The sequence below is a fragment of the Ooceraea biroi genome, chromosome 4 (genome assembly GCF_003672135.1).
Source record: "Ooceraea biroi isolate clonal line C1 chromosome 4, Obir_v5.4, whole genome shotgun sequence".
Classification (NCBI taxonomy): Eukaryota; Metazoa; Arthropoda; class Insecta; order Hymenoptera; family Formicidae; genus Ooceraea; species Ooceraea biroi.
In genome coordinates this window covers 17,589,751-17,603,025 of record NC_039509.1, presented here as the reverse complement: position 1 = coordinate 17,603,025, position 13,275 = coordinate 17,589,751, and the positions used below count along the sequence as shown (strand labels likewise).

The 13,275-nt window shown below is 37.2% G+C and overlaps 3 protein-coding genes across 3 annotated transcripts; 1 reads left to right on the top strand and 2 right to left on the bottom strand.

Moving 5' to 3' along the window:
• Window positions 1-4,667: 4,667 nt before the first annotated feature.
• LOC105285832 (neuropeptide-like 3) lies at window positions 4,668-5,858 on the bottom strand. Its single transcript, XM_011350346.2, has 2 exons — window positions 5,751-5,858; window positions 4,668-5,129 (listed from the first exon to the last, which is right to left on the bottom strand). Exons 1-2 carry the CDS (start codon window positions 5,760-5,762, stop codon window positions 4,884-4,886), a joined length of 258 nt encoding a protein of 85 aa, XP_011348648.2. The 5' UTR covers window positions 5,763-5,858; the 3' UTR covers window positions 4,668-4,883.
• A 3,256-nt stretch (window positions 5,859-9,114) lies between these two features.
• Window positions 9,115-11,527, bottom strand: LOC105285840 (angiomotin). The gene is made up of 2 exons (XM_011350359.2): window positions 10,022-11,527; window positions 9,115-9,620 (listed from the first exon to the last, which is right to left on the bottom strand). Exons 1-2 carry the CDS (start codon window positions 10,271-10,273, stop codon window positions 9,255-9,257), a joined length of 618 nt encoding a protein of 205 aa, XP_011348661.1. The 5' UTR covers window positions 10,274-11,527; the 3' UTR covers window positions 9,115-9,254.
• Window positions 11,528-12,057: 530 nt separating this feature from the next.
• On the top strand, window positions 12,058-13,166 carry LOC105285847 (cuticle protein 16.5-like). The gene is made up of 2 exons (XM_011350372.3): window positions 12,058-12,347; window positions 12,717-13,166. Exons 1-2 carry the CDS (start codon window positions 12,330-12,332, stop codon window positions 13,002-13,004), a joined length of 306 nt encoding a protein of 101 aa, XP_011348674.1. The 5' UTR covers window positions 12,058-12,329; the 3' UTR covers window positions 13,005-13,166.
• Window positions 13,167-13,275: the final 109 nt, after the last annotated feature.

The following is a 13,275-nucleotide window of genomic DNA, read 5'->3' as shown; positions in this document are numbered from 1 at the left end:
TAGCGACGAGGGCAATGCGATCCCGAGATATAAATGTATTTCATTCTGTTAGATTCAAAGTTCGAAATACGACAGTTTTATATAAATAAAATTTCGATACTTTAATTATTGCAAATTTTTAAAGAAATCAAGGACAGCAATAATGGCATCCGTGAATATTCTGTTAAATTTATCAGCACTGACTTGTCGTATCTATTATTTAATAAATTTAAACTTCGTCCATATTTCACGCCCTAAATTGTTAATGGTTGCTTTTTTTAGGTATTATCGATTACTTCCTATAATTGCATATGCTCTCGGTTTTTAACATTTCATCGGATGAAATTCCAATTATACATCAGATATAATTGCGGCGGTCGGTCCCGTAACCGATATCCAGGAATACGATTTTAATTCGGTACTCTTGGGATGCTGCGCTCTTTCTCTCCTCCCCCTCGCACTCGTTCTTTCCTCATCGGCGTTATAGATCTTGGAAACTAGTTGTACCGCGGTCGTTGAACTTGTGCCGATCGATGTCAAGGGGTGGATGCACCCACGGGAGACTCTGGAGAATCAATACGTGCAGTGCTGATTATTCGGCTACTAGGCAAAAATTCGTATTCATGAGAAAGATTCGATCCTGACTAGTTCAGGTGAACATGGGTACCAAACATATCCCATAACAATTACGGTTCTGTACTGAGTACTTGAGACATATCAATAAATAATTTCATGTTTGCGCCAAACGAAAATAGATTGTTTTATTGAAAATAAAATTAAAAACTCTGTAAACAATTTTCTAATCTAATATTAAAGCTGAAATGTATAAAATACGTAGAGTATACGAGTGATTTAAGTATTATTTAAGATAACGAGTGTTACAATTATAATAACAGATACGGGTGTATCGCAAATTATTTATATTGATATTTTATGAAGTACAAAAATTACAATTGTTCCTTTGTTAAATCAATCACTTTTTCTTAAATAGTCATCGGCTTAAAATGTTAAGCTTTATAACGCAACAACTCATGAAGAGATGACGTTGTAGGAAAAAATTTTAAAAACTCAGTCACACCAGAGCCTGGACGGACCGCGTATGTGTATTAATAACTGGCAATAGACGATCATCGGTTCGATATTTAAAGTGCGTGCAATCAATTAGCTAAAATATTCTACTACTGAATAAATTTCATTCACGTATACGGAAACGTGTATACGCATATTGTGTACATATATATATATATATATATATATATATATAAAACGATTGCATAAACTGCTACTTTCTTCCTACTCCTGCTGCTATTGCATTTATACGGAGTCGATAATGGCGGACGATCATATTCTTGCTCGTTATCAGCTTTCCTAATAATAACATCAATCGATGACAAGTTTATAGACTCGAATATGTTTGTCTGAAACAAACTTGTTTCACGCTTTGCTTGAGTTACATGAAGATACGCGATTGTCAAATACGATAGAAAGATTATTGTCAATGTACTTAGGCGCGTGGACAACAGTTGTAATTGGTATAAGATAATCCGCGCATCAAATTCTTTGTTCGCTTTAAAATAAAAAAAGATAATTTTAAAATGATTTCAGATTGCAACATCAAGAGGACTAAGAAGTAGCGTAAGAAAAACAAGTATACAATTTATCTAAACCTGACTGAGAAGAGTGACTATTTCATAATAATTTATAAATTGTACCTTCTAGGAATCATACGTGTGTAATCTCATGATTACACACGTATGATTCCTAGAAGGTACAATTTATAAATTACGCGTGTGTGCAACGTGATTCGATTAATAAAAATTTTGATTCTTCGTTCTGGTAATCCAGAATGGAAGCAGGTTTCCTATGCGAGGCGCGAAAATATCATCAACGTGATAAAACGCGCATATTTATTAGATGAAAAAAGAATCCGGATGTGTTATATTATATTTTATATCATGAGAGAGATTCTTCTGTTTTTAAAGTACCGAAAATTTATAATATGTATGCATTACGTGAATTTCATTAATCGCACAAAGCAGGAAGTGAGCCTAGAATAGAACGGTAACGATTATGTGTCGTAATTCGTTTTATATAAATTTACAGTAATATTCATCTCTCGCATCCCTCGCAAACTATTCTGCGTACGTAATTATATGTTGACGATGCTCGCTTACCTCACGTAACAGAGACCAATATTATTGTTATAATGTGGTAAAATTTTGCCTATTGTATTGCCAGTTATGGTCGAAATATATGGATTAATCACCAATATTATTGTTAAAAACTTGTATAACTGCGTGAAGGGTGCAACGACAAAACCTAAGTCGGTTACGTAACCTAGGTTACGTAACCTAGGTTGGTTATGCAACATGGCATAACAATACACTCAATTGCGCAAATAGGCTTTTGCAGCTTGCACAAAGCTCGATTGTCACATTCTCTTTTAAATCAACTATTTATCGTTTACCCCGTCGGTCACTGAAAAATAATTGTACACCTCGAGCATTCCTTGGCTTGCATGAAATAATTATTTTAAATTGAATGTGAATAACTGCTTGATAAATGTATATGCACAAATAGATCGCCGAAATACCTTTATTGATTCAAGTATTGACAATCGCTATTTTGCGATATCTGATAATGACAGAGATCCAATTCTCCGCTGATGAGACGATAATTCTCACCTGATTGATTTTTATACTAAATAATTGGAAATGATGAAGTAATGTTTTATCGTTAATTAGATGCAGGTCGTTAATTGGGCTCCAGGTCCGTTGCTTTATCATAAAAGCCAGTTATTATGAAACAACCCACCTTGTTATGCAATATTTAATCCTCGTATTTTTATGGGCACAAAACATAGGCTTCATTCTTACGCATATTAACATATACACGTAACAAAAATCTATAGTTGTAACAATGCTATTATAAACTCAAGTTTTCTTCTTATTTTGTTAAAAATAATTATATTTTATATGTAAGTAAATGTTGTGCTATTAGTGATTTTATACTTTTGCAATTTCATCATGCAAATAGAAAATTCTATTTTTTTATTTCGAATATTTAGCATATTCTTTCTTTTTCTTAAATTTCAATGATTTATTTCTCAACATTGTCACTCCTGTTATCATCTCTGAATAAATTGCAAATTTCAGCTGAAATCACGTTGATATTAAATGCACAGTGCGTTAAACTTTGATGCATTCGAGCGTCGTCTGATTAGCATTATATTCTGCATATGCCAGTTAGTCCTGCAGAATGCCCATTAGACAATATAAATGAAGCGATTATTTGAGTTGCGGCTACGCCTACGCTCCTATAATCCTTACATAATCAGCTTTATAACGTGGCGCTACATACTTTTTGCGACAAATCATTAACTAATGAATGCCATGATGACGAAATAGTGGTCTATTAGACGATTTTGTCTCATAAGGAAAATAAATAATTATATATATATAACGTTATTTAATAAAACTTAATTAAAACTTTTTTTAAATTAAGTCTTTAATTAAGTAAGAGTTTTTAATTAAGTTTTTAATTAAGTAAGAGAAAATTATCTTTTCTCTAAGTAAATTAATTTTCTCAACGTTAAATGCTACCTTTTATTGAGGGACAATCCTAGTAGTGTAATTGAAATCCACTCTACGGTATCTTATTTAATTTCTCTTAAATGTTAATTCGCAATTTATAATTCTGGTGCGAAGTCATCGATGTTTTGAATAAAGGTAGCAAGTAAAATTTTATTTCCAACGTGAGCGACTTGCTATTTTTATCGATTAATTTAAGTGAAATCGGTTACACGAAATGTGTCGTATGTATGTACGACACATTTTGTAATTACAAGTTTCGATGTGTCTTGTTTCGTGGCGAAATTTCGACATGTGCTGTTGTGCATTTTAAGTGCGCTCAGATTTTTATCGTGTTAGTATATGAAAAAATTTTATAATTTTATAATGTTATAACATAATTTTATAATATTTGAATATAAAAATGAATCTATCGTTTATATGATAATATAATATATAAATATAATATAATAAAATAATATATATTATACGTAGTATGAGAAACAATATACTTTTTTAAGCATTTGGCTTTAGTTGTATCTTTAATACTTTAAAGTTTATCAGTTTATTATTAATTCTCATCCTATATCTATATCATACAGAACACTTGACAAACTTTATTCTACTCTGTTTGCACTTCGTTCCTCGTGGGAGTTGCCTCGAACTTCTCGTGAAATAATACATTGATGAAATCATGTATTGACGCCAGTAACGACGTGTTTGTTCGCGCGTCATCGACGATTCCTTCAAGATATGTATACATTGTATCTAACAATGTATATTGCGTTAGCCCACTCATATATCCAACGTTAATCATATTTATGCGATTATAATATAAAATATGAAATAAAAGAATAAGTAATGACAATTTTGTAGTACTTTTTGCACAAAATTTCAATCAAGAGGTATTACATTTTATTATATAAAGTTATTAAAGAATCTGAATATCGTATAGTTTTTTATTTCTACATATTCTATGTATTCTGTCTTTTACTTCTTTAATAAATATGCAGAATTCGATAAACATGAATACGACAACTGGATGCAGATTAAAATAATTGTTCTCGCGCAACAAGGGTCGTAGGAACACAGAGAGTGATTAAAGAAAAACGCATGAAATTGCTTTTAAGCGATTTTATTGATTCTGAACCTTACGGATGCGAATGCGGAGTTACTCGAACGGGCGAAGAGGTGAATGAAAAGGATGAATCCGCGGGGATATCCAGGATGGATTTTTCAAGAAAATTTTGTCGATCGGTCGATTAATTCGTAGAGTATCCATGGAGATTCTCGGTCCTCAATCTCAGATGTCTCGTCCTTCGATATAGTGGTCGATCAGGCCAGGTAGGCGTAGCTCTTGTAATTGTAAGCGTACGGTAAGGCTGGAAGCGCCGAGTACGCGCTGTAGTGCGGCAGGCTGTAAGCACTGTAAGCTAATGGTGCGGAGATGATGGGAGCATTGTAGGATGTCACAAGGGGAGCGCCGATGATCGCGCCGGGTGCCGGTGCCGGTGCCGGTGCAGGTGCAGGTGCGGGGGCGGGAGCGGCCGCAGCGAACGCCAGGAAGGCGAGGAAGCAGAACTATAAGAATGAAGAAAAGCCAATTTACATATATATAATAGTGATATATAATATAATACCGATATTAATAATAATAATTAATAATAAATAATTAATAATAATAGCTACTTAATAGCTACTTCTTAGATCTTGACATATTGTGCTGAATATCAATCATCCTTGCTTTACAGAAGTACTAGACGAAAAGGATGATCTATAAAATGCTTCAAGTTGTAACTTATTGTTAGATTCAAAATTTTCAAGCGAGAGAAAGAGTATACGCCATTTCTAAAGGGGACGTCTATGAAAAGTGATTTCTAAATTTATCTTCTTTTCATATAGCTACATGAAAAGAGAACTAAGTGTACACTTCACGAGTTGGACAATACTCTATCAGTTGGGACAATCTTAAGTGCACATTTCAAGTGACAGTAAACCGGCTAAGTTGTGAAGATTAACAGTTCAACAATAGTTCAACAAAATATCAAGCACCGAAGAAGCCTAGGCGTGATTCTCGCTTCTTCATCAAATTATACTTTACGCGCGAGAAAACGGACAAAAGCGAGTTTGATCCCTGACAAAGAGGCAGAGACATTGCGGAACACGTACGTATCTCAAAAGCTGAAGTATCAGTTGACTTACCAGCTTGAACATCTTGTAACTTGTGTGTCCGTCTGGCTTGCAGTCAGTACGATAATACTCCAAAATACGATGTGCCACGTCTTATATAGGAATCCCTGCCGTATACATCGAGTCTTCGTACCTCCACCTCCTTTCTTCGACCCCTCTTTTGCACCTTTTTAGCGCACCTTCGAGAAGGGCGTCGCCTTGTCTCAAGCGGAAAACGAGCGCGCGCTAGGCCGTGATTTCTTCTTTTTCCGTTTCTTTCTTCGTATGGCCGCCAACCAATGGAGCTTTGTTGCGCGACCGTGCATTAACACGGAGGGTAGGAGAGGGCATGATGATCCTTCAAGGTTGCCCGTGGTGGCCAGGCGTGGTCGGACTACTCTCCTTTTCCGTCTCGAATACCAACGACAGTACACGCGTGCAAGACAGCTTCTCGATCAGTGTACATGTTACATGTCAAAAAAAACTACCTAGCTCTTATGTGCAAATAAGTATCAGATAATATAAGTTTTAAAATATTAAAGAAAATATTGCGGTTTGCAATAGATATTACTTGTTTACAAACAAGTTTCTAGAAAAGAAATTATAGAGAGAAAGAGTTAATCTGTATAACGAGCAATTGATGTCGAAAAATATTGTAAACGATTATCCGTAACGATCAATAATGACAATTAATTTTCACAAAAATTTAATCAGGAATTAAGTCGACTCGATATTAGATTTATTTCGCTTATATCGATTATCGATTATAAATATGTAGCACAATCTTTTGTTTCAAAATTTTATATAAAGGAAATAAGAATATAAGATAAATTGTAACAGTATTATGTATGATCGCAACTGAAATAAGAAATTTATAGACTTGTACATACATATATATCAACAATTTTATATATGTATAACCCATATGATTCGTATTACGCGGATTCATATAACGTGGAACTCTCCCCCTTTGTTGTACGGTATAGTCTCCGTATAATAAACATAGCTATATATAGAGCATATAGAAATGCTCTTTGTTACCTTGCACGGCGTCTTGCGCTTGAAAGGGTTCCATGAAATCTGTAATAATGTTTCACTATGAAAATATTTTTTGTTTTAGGGAAACATCTTAGGGGTGCACGTAGTAAGTTCTTCGCCCACGCCTACGTCGCGTCGTATACGCTGATCTGATCGTTTTGAAGAAATTACGTCGCTTAGCTTGGAAACCTTCGACGAGCGCCGTTCCGACCGAGAACGTTCATCCATGAACTTCAAATTTATTGAAGCGCAATCGCGGCTGCCTTTTATGGGCTTAGTTTGGAGTAAACACCCCACTGTGAAGATTTCAACGGTACAACAAAGGCGTTCTTTCTCTCGTGGTAGCTCAAAGTAGCCAAACATGCTCAACATTGATTTTTCTTAATCACTCTTCAACTAATTATTTATTATTTCAGCTAGTTATTAGTTCAACTAATTGTTTGTTACTTTAGCTAATTATTTGTTATTTTTATTTATTATTTTTATTAATTATTAAATATTAATTAATTATTTGTGCTTCCATTTATTCTTACATTCCAAAGAACAGAACACACGATTACGTAAAAGATGCGGGTGTATCTCCCTGCCCGTACAATAACGAATAAAAAGTGTTGCGCGCTTCGCGTGACAGTTTCAGCCCTGCATGAGTTTAGGAAGAATAACGAAATGATCGTTTAATCTTGGTATTTTTATGTTGCGACTAGGTATTAAACCTTCTTCGACAAGTTCTTTGTCGAAGCCGCTTGCTCGCGTGTGATTGCCATGCAAAACGTGACCCTGTTTCAATTTCTCTTAGCAGCAGTTACGATTAACCGGGTTTATCATTAATTCTGCCTTTGTTCCTAATTATTCCCTTAAATTTCCCTTCCTTCGGTTTATTCCGTAAATGCTGATCGAAGACGTCACAAACCAGATTATCTGTTTGGATCAATATTAGCTTGCCTTCAGAAGAAATAAGAATCAAGTGGATTGAAAGAAATTGATGCTCATAAATTTGTTTTATAATACATGCGTTATATATTATACATGGATTTTTTTATTTTTAATTTATATGAGAAGACCTCCTAAGACCTCCGTTTCAGAACTTCTTACTTTTCTTTTAATTATCTTTAACTTTTTATATTTCTTCTCTATTTTTTCATACTTATTTCTTATATTTAATTTTATATATTTTAGAATTGTTACAATATCAAATTCTTTACAATACCAACTATAGATTAAGTGTTTTTGAAAGATCAATATAACATTGCTTGCGTAAAATCAAGTGGCTATATATCCCATTTAACGACAAAAGTCAAAGGCAACATCCAATATAGATCGAATGCGGAAAGGTTGACATTTCGTTTCTGAACGAGCGTTCTCATTCCTGTTCTTTCTTTTCTTATGAATGCGTACGCAGTTTACGTATCTGGGCAATGAGCCAATGGAAACAAAACCCAGATTCGTAATAAATAATGTATATAATAAAGGTATTGCATTAATGCGTAACACTAAAGCGTTTCGAAAATGAAACAATATAATTAACATGCTTGCGATGGATTACTGATAAAAAAATAAAAATGTAATTAGCATTTAAAATGTTATATGTTTCGTTAATGGAACACTACTTCAGGGTGGGCTGTATACATACAATACACACATATAAAAGAAATGTTGTGCATCTATTTCAGCAACGGAGATTTCAAGTAAAGTCATGGTATTCAATGTGTTGGCAATCGCGTCTAGAGAGAGGGGTATCACGATCAATCTATTGCGATCGCGAGCGGACGTGCATGGCGTTGATTAAGGCGGCGTTCCGCGCGCGAGCAGAACTCGATGAACTTGAACTTGAGAAAAAATATGCGGGCGTCGCCTTGAAGTTCTCTCTGTTGGCTGATGAGATCCGGTTGACTAAGCGGAAGGGGAGAGAGAGGGAAAGACCGGGAACCGAGAGACTGACCGTATTGAGAAAATTATACTAGCGGAGGCCACGCGACGTCGACGATCTCAGGCGGACGCGTCTCGTTCTCCCTTCACGTTTGCTTTTATTTCCTTAATTACGCCGTGACGTAAACTGCCCGGAGCACTCTTGTATGTTAAGCAAATTAAACTCGTATCACGTATATACACGCTTTCCTTCATCGCGCTCAAAGTCAAAGAGCTCGGAGGCGAGGAGAGATAATCGAATTGTACAATCATCTTAATCGGGCGTGTTATTCCCAGAGATAAGGGATTTATGTTCTAAGAAATAGAAATACATTCTCCTCGACTTTCGTTATATGTATAAATAATAATAATATTCTTATAGAATAAACTAATAATAATGTAATGTCTGAATTCTGAATTAAAGGTTGCAGGTTGTAGATAAAGAACATCAAGGTTGACGTGGAAAAATTAGATTTTTATTGGATTAATAATGTACAAACTTAACGTGTGCCGTAAGGATGGGTCTCTACCCAATCACCGCGTCTGTCAATTTGTCTATGATGGAGATCCAGATAGAGTTGATCTGTGACAAATTTACAATAGGACAGGTGCGGAATAGGCGGTGTACGCGGCAGGTGCAACGGCATGAGTGCCATAAGCTGCGAAAGGAGCCGTGGCATATGCAACTGGAGCAGCAGCCAGAGGAGCAGCAGCAGCCAAAGGAGCAGCAGCAGCCAGAGGAGCCGCCACAGTGAAGGGTGCCGCCGCGTTCAGGGGAGCTGCAATGGCCAGGGGAGCTGCAGCAAGCGTGTTGTAATTCCTAGCGACTACTTGACTGCTACTGGCCGTCACGATCGGCGCTGGTACCGCCGCGATTGCTGCCGCGGGTGCCGCCAGGACTGCTCCCGGAGTAGGTGCAGGCGCGGCGGAAACGGTGGCCAAGAGAACGGCAAGGATGCACTAGAAGAACCAGTCGGTTCGCTCGGTTAATTAGCGGACACATGATGATAGTCTGATGAAGAAAACGCGTAAATGCGTTTACATGTGTGCAAGCGAAATCTAATGCTACCTCTTAGATTTTCCATGTGTACTTATAAAAGATCTGCATTTATTCTGTTTTATTAAGGAAAAACATTTTTTAAATCATTTTGATAGAGAGCTAGATTTTTATCGATTTTATATATATTTTATTTTTGTGTTAATTTTAGTGCTGCAAAAGAAATATTGAATAATAATAATTGAATTTTTTTTTATTAAATAAAAATAATTATAGAGAGATGTGTTTAATAGTGCAATCACACATCATCAATAATTGGAGAAATAGCTGCGTAATTTTTCTAGATAATCCTGTAGATACTCACCAGCTTGAACATGTTGAGTGGTTTAGCGTCGAGAGTAGTACTCAAAACCGCAGAAAAGACTTGAGGGATCTGTTTCCGAATCGAAAAGCAAAAGCCTTTATACCACTGCTTTGTACCACCCCCAACTGGTATTTCGTCAAGGTCACCAGGAGGCTCTACCTCCTGGTTCGCGAACACCATGTTGACGCGTGAACCGCGCCTCTTTCTCTCTTTCTTTCCTGGCACGTCTCTCTCAACGAGCACGACAGGCATTGTCAAGTGGCTTTCCTTTCGAAGTCGACGTTTTCGTCACCGGTTTGCAACAATTCAACAGCCTTCATCAATTAATGACTAGACCAGTGTCGTTACATCCATGCTCATCAGAAGACTTTCCAACAGAATACGCAAGTTCACTCGTCCCTCCTCCTCCTCCTAGCTTTCGCATTTAATGTTCTCTCGATATTGAATCGAAACATCTCTGGGATTGTCAGGAATTGTAGAGTGTCATCATCAAAGAAGATACGCTGGTACCGCTAATTCGTTCTACGAATAGAGCTGTCCGCTAATTGTTAGCCATCGACCGTAAACCGTTGGAGACGCGTTACACGTAATTTTCCCTATTGCGCAACCTTGCCACACATTGGGTTCGATCATACCTAGGCAGGCAGAGTTACGCAATTATCCGCCACGACGTTTACGTAATTCCGATTGGACAGATATCACAAACGGGGTGCGTAGATGAGCAGCTTCTAGAGTAGGGATGGGCGATGTCGGGAAAAACAATCGATTATTGAATAATCGCTTGTCCAGATAACCGATTACACATGATTGATTATTTCTTAAACGAATAAGAACAATAATAACATTGAATAATTGATTAATCGAAATAAAAAAACATCGCCGAAAATAATCTATTATCTATCGAAGACCGATGCATCGAGACAACATCGCCCATCCCTATTCTAGAGGCTCGAGCACACGGTCAGCTTCATCAGACCTTCGAAATATCAGAACCAGGTCTGCTGTCTACGCTTAATCCAATTCACATTGTAAGTCTGTCCACCTAGTTCATCTTGAAAAATGTGAAAGATTGTCGACGTCATTGGTGTACCTAATAAATTCCGTTGTACTCAAAGGAACGCATCAATTATTACGTATTCAACAAATTAATAACACACAGGTACATACAGGTGAATCGAGATATTCCCGATTACGTCCATAATCATCAGTCCATATTTGCGAGTCTGGTCGCGAATTAAACGCAACATTCTAGGTCACGCTGGGACCCGATAATTTTACGTAACGTAGCTTCTTCGGCAAGTGGATCACGTAGCCGAGGAAAGTGCGCCGGATCACGGTCGATGGAGGAAACCGAAACGAAAGCGATCGACCGGAAGAATATCGTTACACAGGAATCGTCGAGTTTCTGTTGCTCGCGACAATCGAGACGGGACAAGAAAGAGATGCTTGGCGCCGGAGCCTTCAGCCTGATTACTTCAGAGAGCCGCGGTAGCTGCGAACTCGAATCTTGTCGAACCACATCTCAACCTTCGCAGCCTTGAAAGGTATATCCTGCTTCTGATCGCATGCCACGCCGGCGATCCAGCAAGAGCAAATGCTATCGGTCGTTCGCATGGAAGTATCCGTTCGACAGCACGAGTCGATCGTTGATCCAGGGCGTGCGTCCTGTCCCTTCGATCTTTTCGTAGAAAAATCTGAATGACTGAAGGAGGAGTTTGTAAAATGTTAACAGTAAATGTTAACAAGCATGTACTACATCTGCTAAAATACGATTTTACTGTTCTATGTCGTTGCATCGACGTGCAATGAAATTTAATCGTGTTTGCGCCACGTATCACGCATCTTGCAAGCCTTTTCGAGGACTAGATTACGCATTCGAGTATTGCACAGCGAAAGCTAAGTCGAGACTTCGATCGATTGCATCAGGCTGGATTAGGCTTACATTATTGATTCATATGTGTCGGCTCGTCTATCTGAGCAGAATAATTAATTATAATTGATCTGATAGTATTACCGTTATTACGTATACAGTATTGATAAGTTATCTAATAGCATTATTGTAAGTCGAAGTCCGTATTGGCGCGGAGAATTTGAGCGATGACGAAAATTCGACCTGATCCAGAAGTGGAGACTGGTCGCAATAAGTTATTCCGGATACGCCCCCGTGTGCGTATTGTACAACAAATCACCGTGGCCACGGTGGGAGAGAGGCTTTGTCCGTGAAGAAGGGTGTGATGTATAAAAGACACTGAAGTAATCGGGAATAAACATCGCAGTTGTCGCAGCGAGACAATCACCTGCAGTCAAAATGATGGCCAAAATCTTTGTAAGTTTTCCCGAATAATTATTAGAATAATTATTAATAATACGAAAATAAATAATAAGATTCAGTTACCATAAGAATAGAAGAAGGATATTTTTCTAAGAATAAAAATATTCTATAAAAATATTCTTATTATTTATAATACATAATTAGATATTCCTTACGATTTTTCATACATATATCATTCCTTAATTTGGAGTAATTTTTAATCTTCCTCTATATTAAATATTATATTAAATATTATATTAAATTACTTAACCAAACATGCATCATGTGCGTGCATGTATGCTATTTGAGTAATGGCATCTGTAATCTAAACGCCCTGAAATTTTAAATATATGCAAACTTTATTGTATTATACATGAAATAAAGGTTTTCATCGGGGTTCTCGTGGTCGCCTGCTCCGCTGGAGTGGTTCCTGCGATTCCAGCGGCGGTACCTGCGGCTCTGACGGTTGGGACATACGCTACAAGTTACAACGCACATGCCATCAATCATGCCATAGCAGCGCCGTATGTGGCCGCCGCACCGGCGGCGATTGCAGCTGCACCTGCAGCAATCGCAACGGCGCCGTTCGCTTATTCCGCTCTACCAGCCGCGTATTCTGCTCTACCATATTCTACCGCATATTCCGCTCCGATCATCGCTGGACGACGTTGAATACCATCAATCGTCGTTAGTTGGACCCAATGAAACCTTGGCTTGATTACAAAACGAGAAAAATCGTTACCGACATTAATTTTGTCTACTATTTAGTTTTTATATATTGTAAATACAGTCAGCAGTGTTCACAAATCAATATACGATTATTAATTCATTAAATTCGTGATAATTCGTCTGCTTCCCTCGAATTCTCTGTACAAAAGTTAATTCTGAAGTTGTTTCTGTTCTGTAACTCGACATGAATTCTTCTTTCTTTTTGGATCATACT

Excerpts from the sequence above, each read along its gene's own strand:
- LOC105285840 (XM_011350359.2), bottom strand. The coding sequence starts at position 10,273 with ATGCCTGTCGTGCTCGTTGAGAGAGACGTGCCAGGAAAGAAAGAGAGA. Across the intron at positions 9,621-10,021 it reads CACTCAACATGTTCAAGCTG|TGCATCCTTGCCGTTCTCTT; the intron begins GTGAGTATCTAC and ends TGGTTCTTCTAG.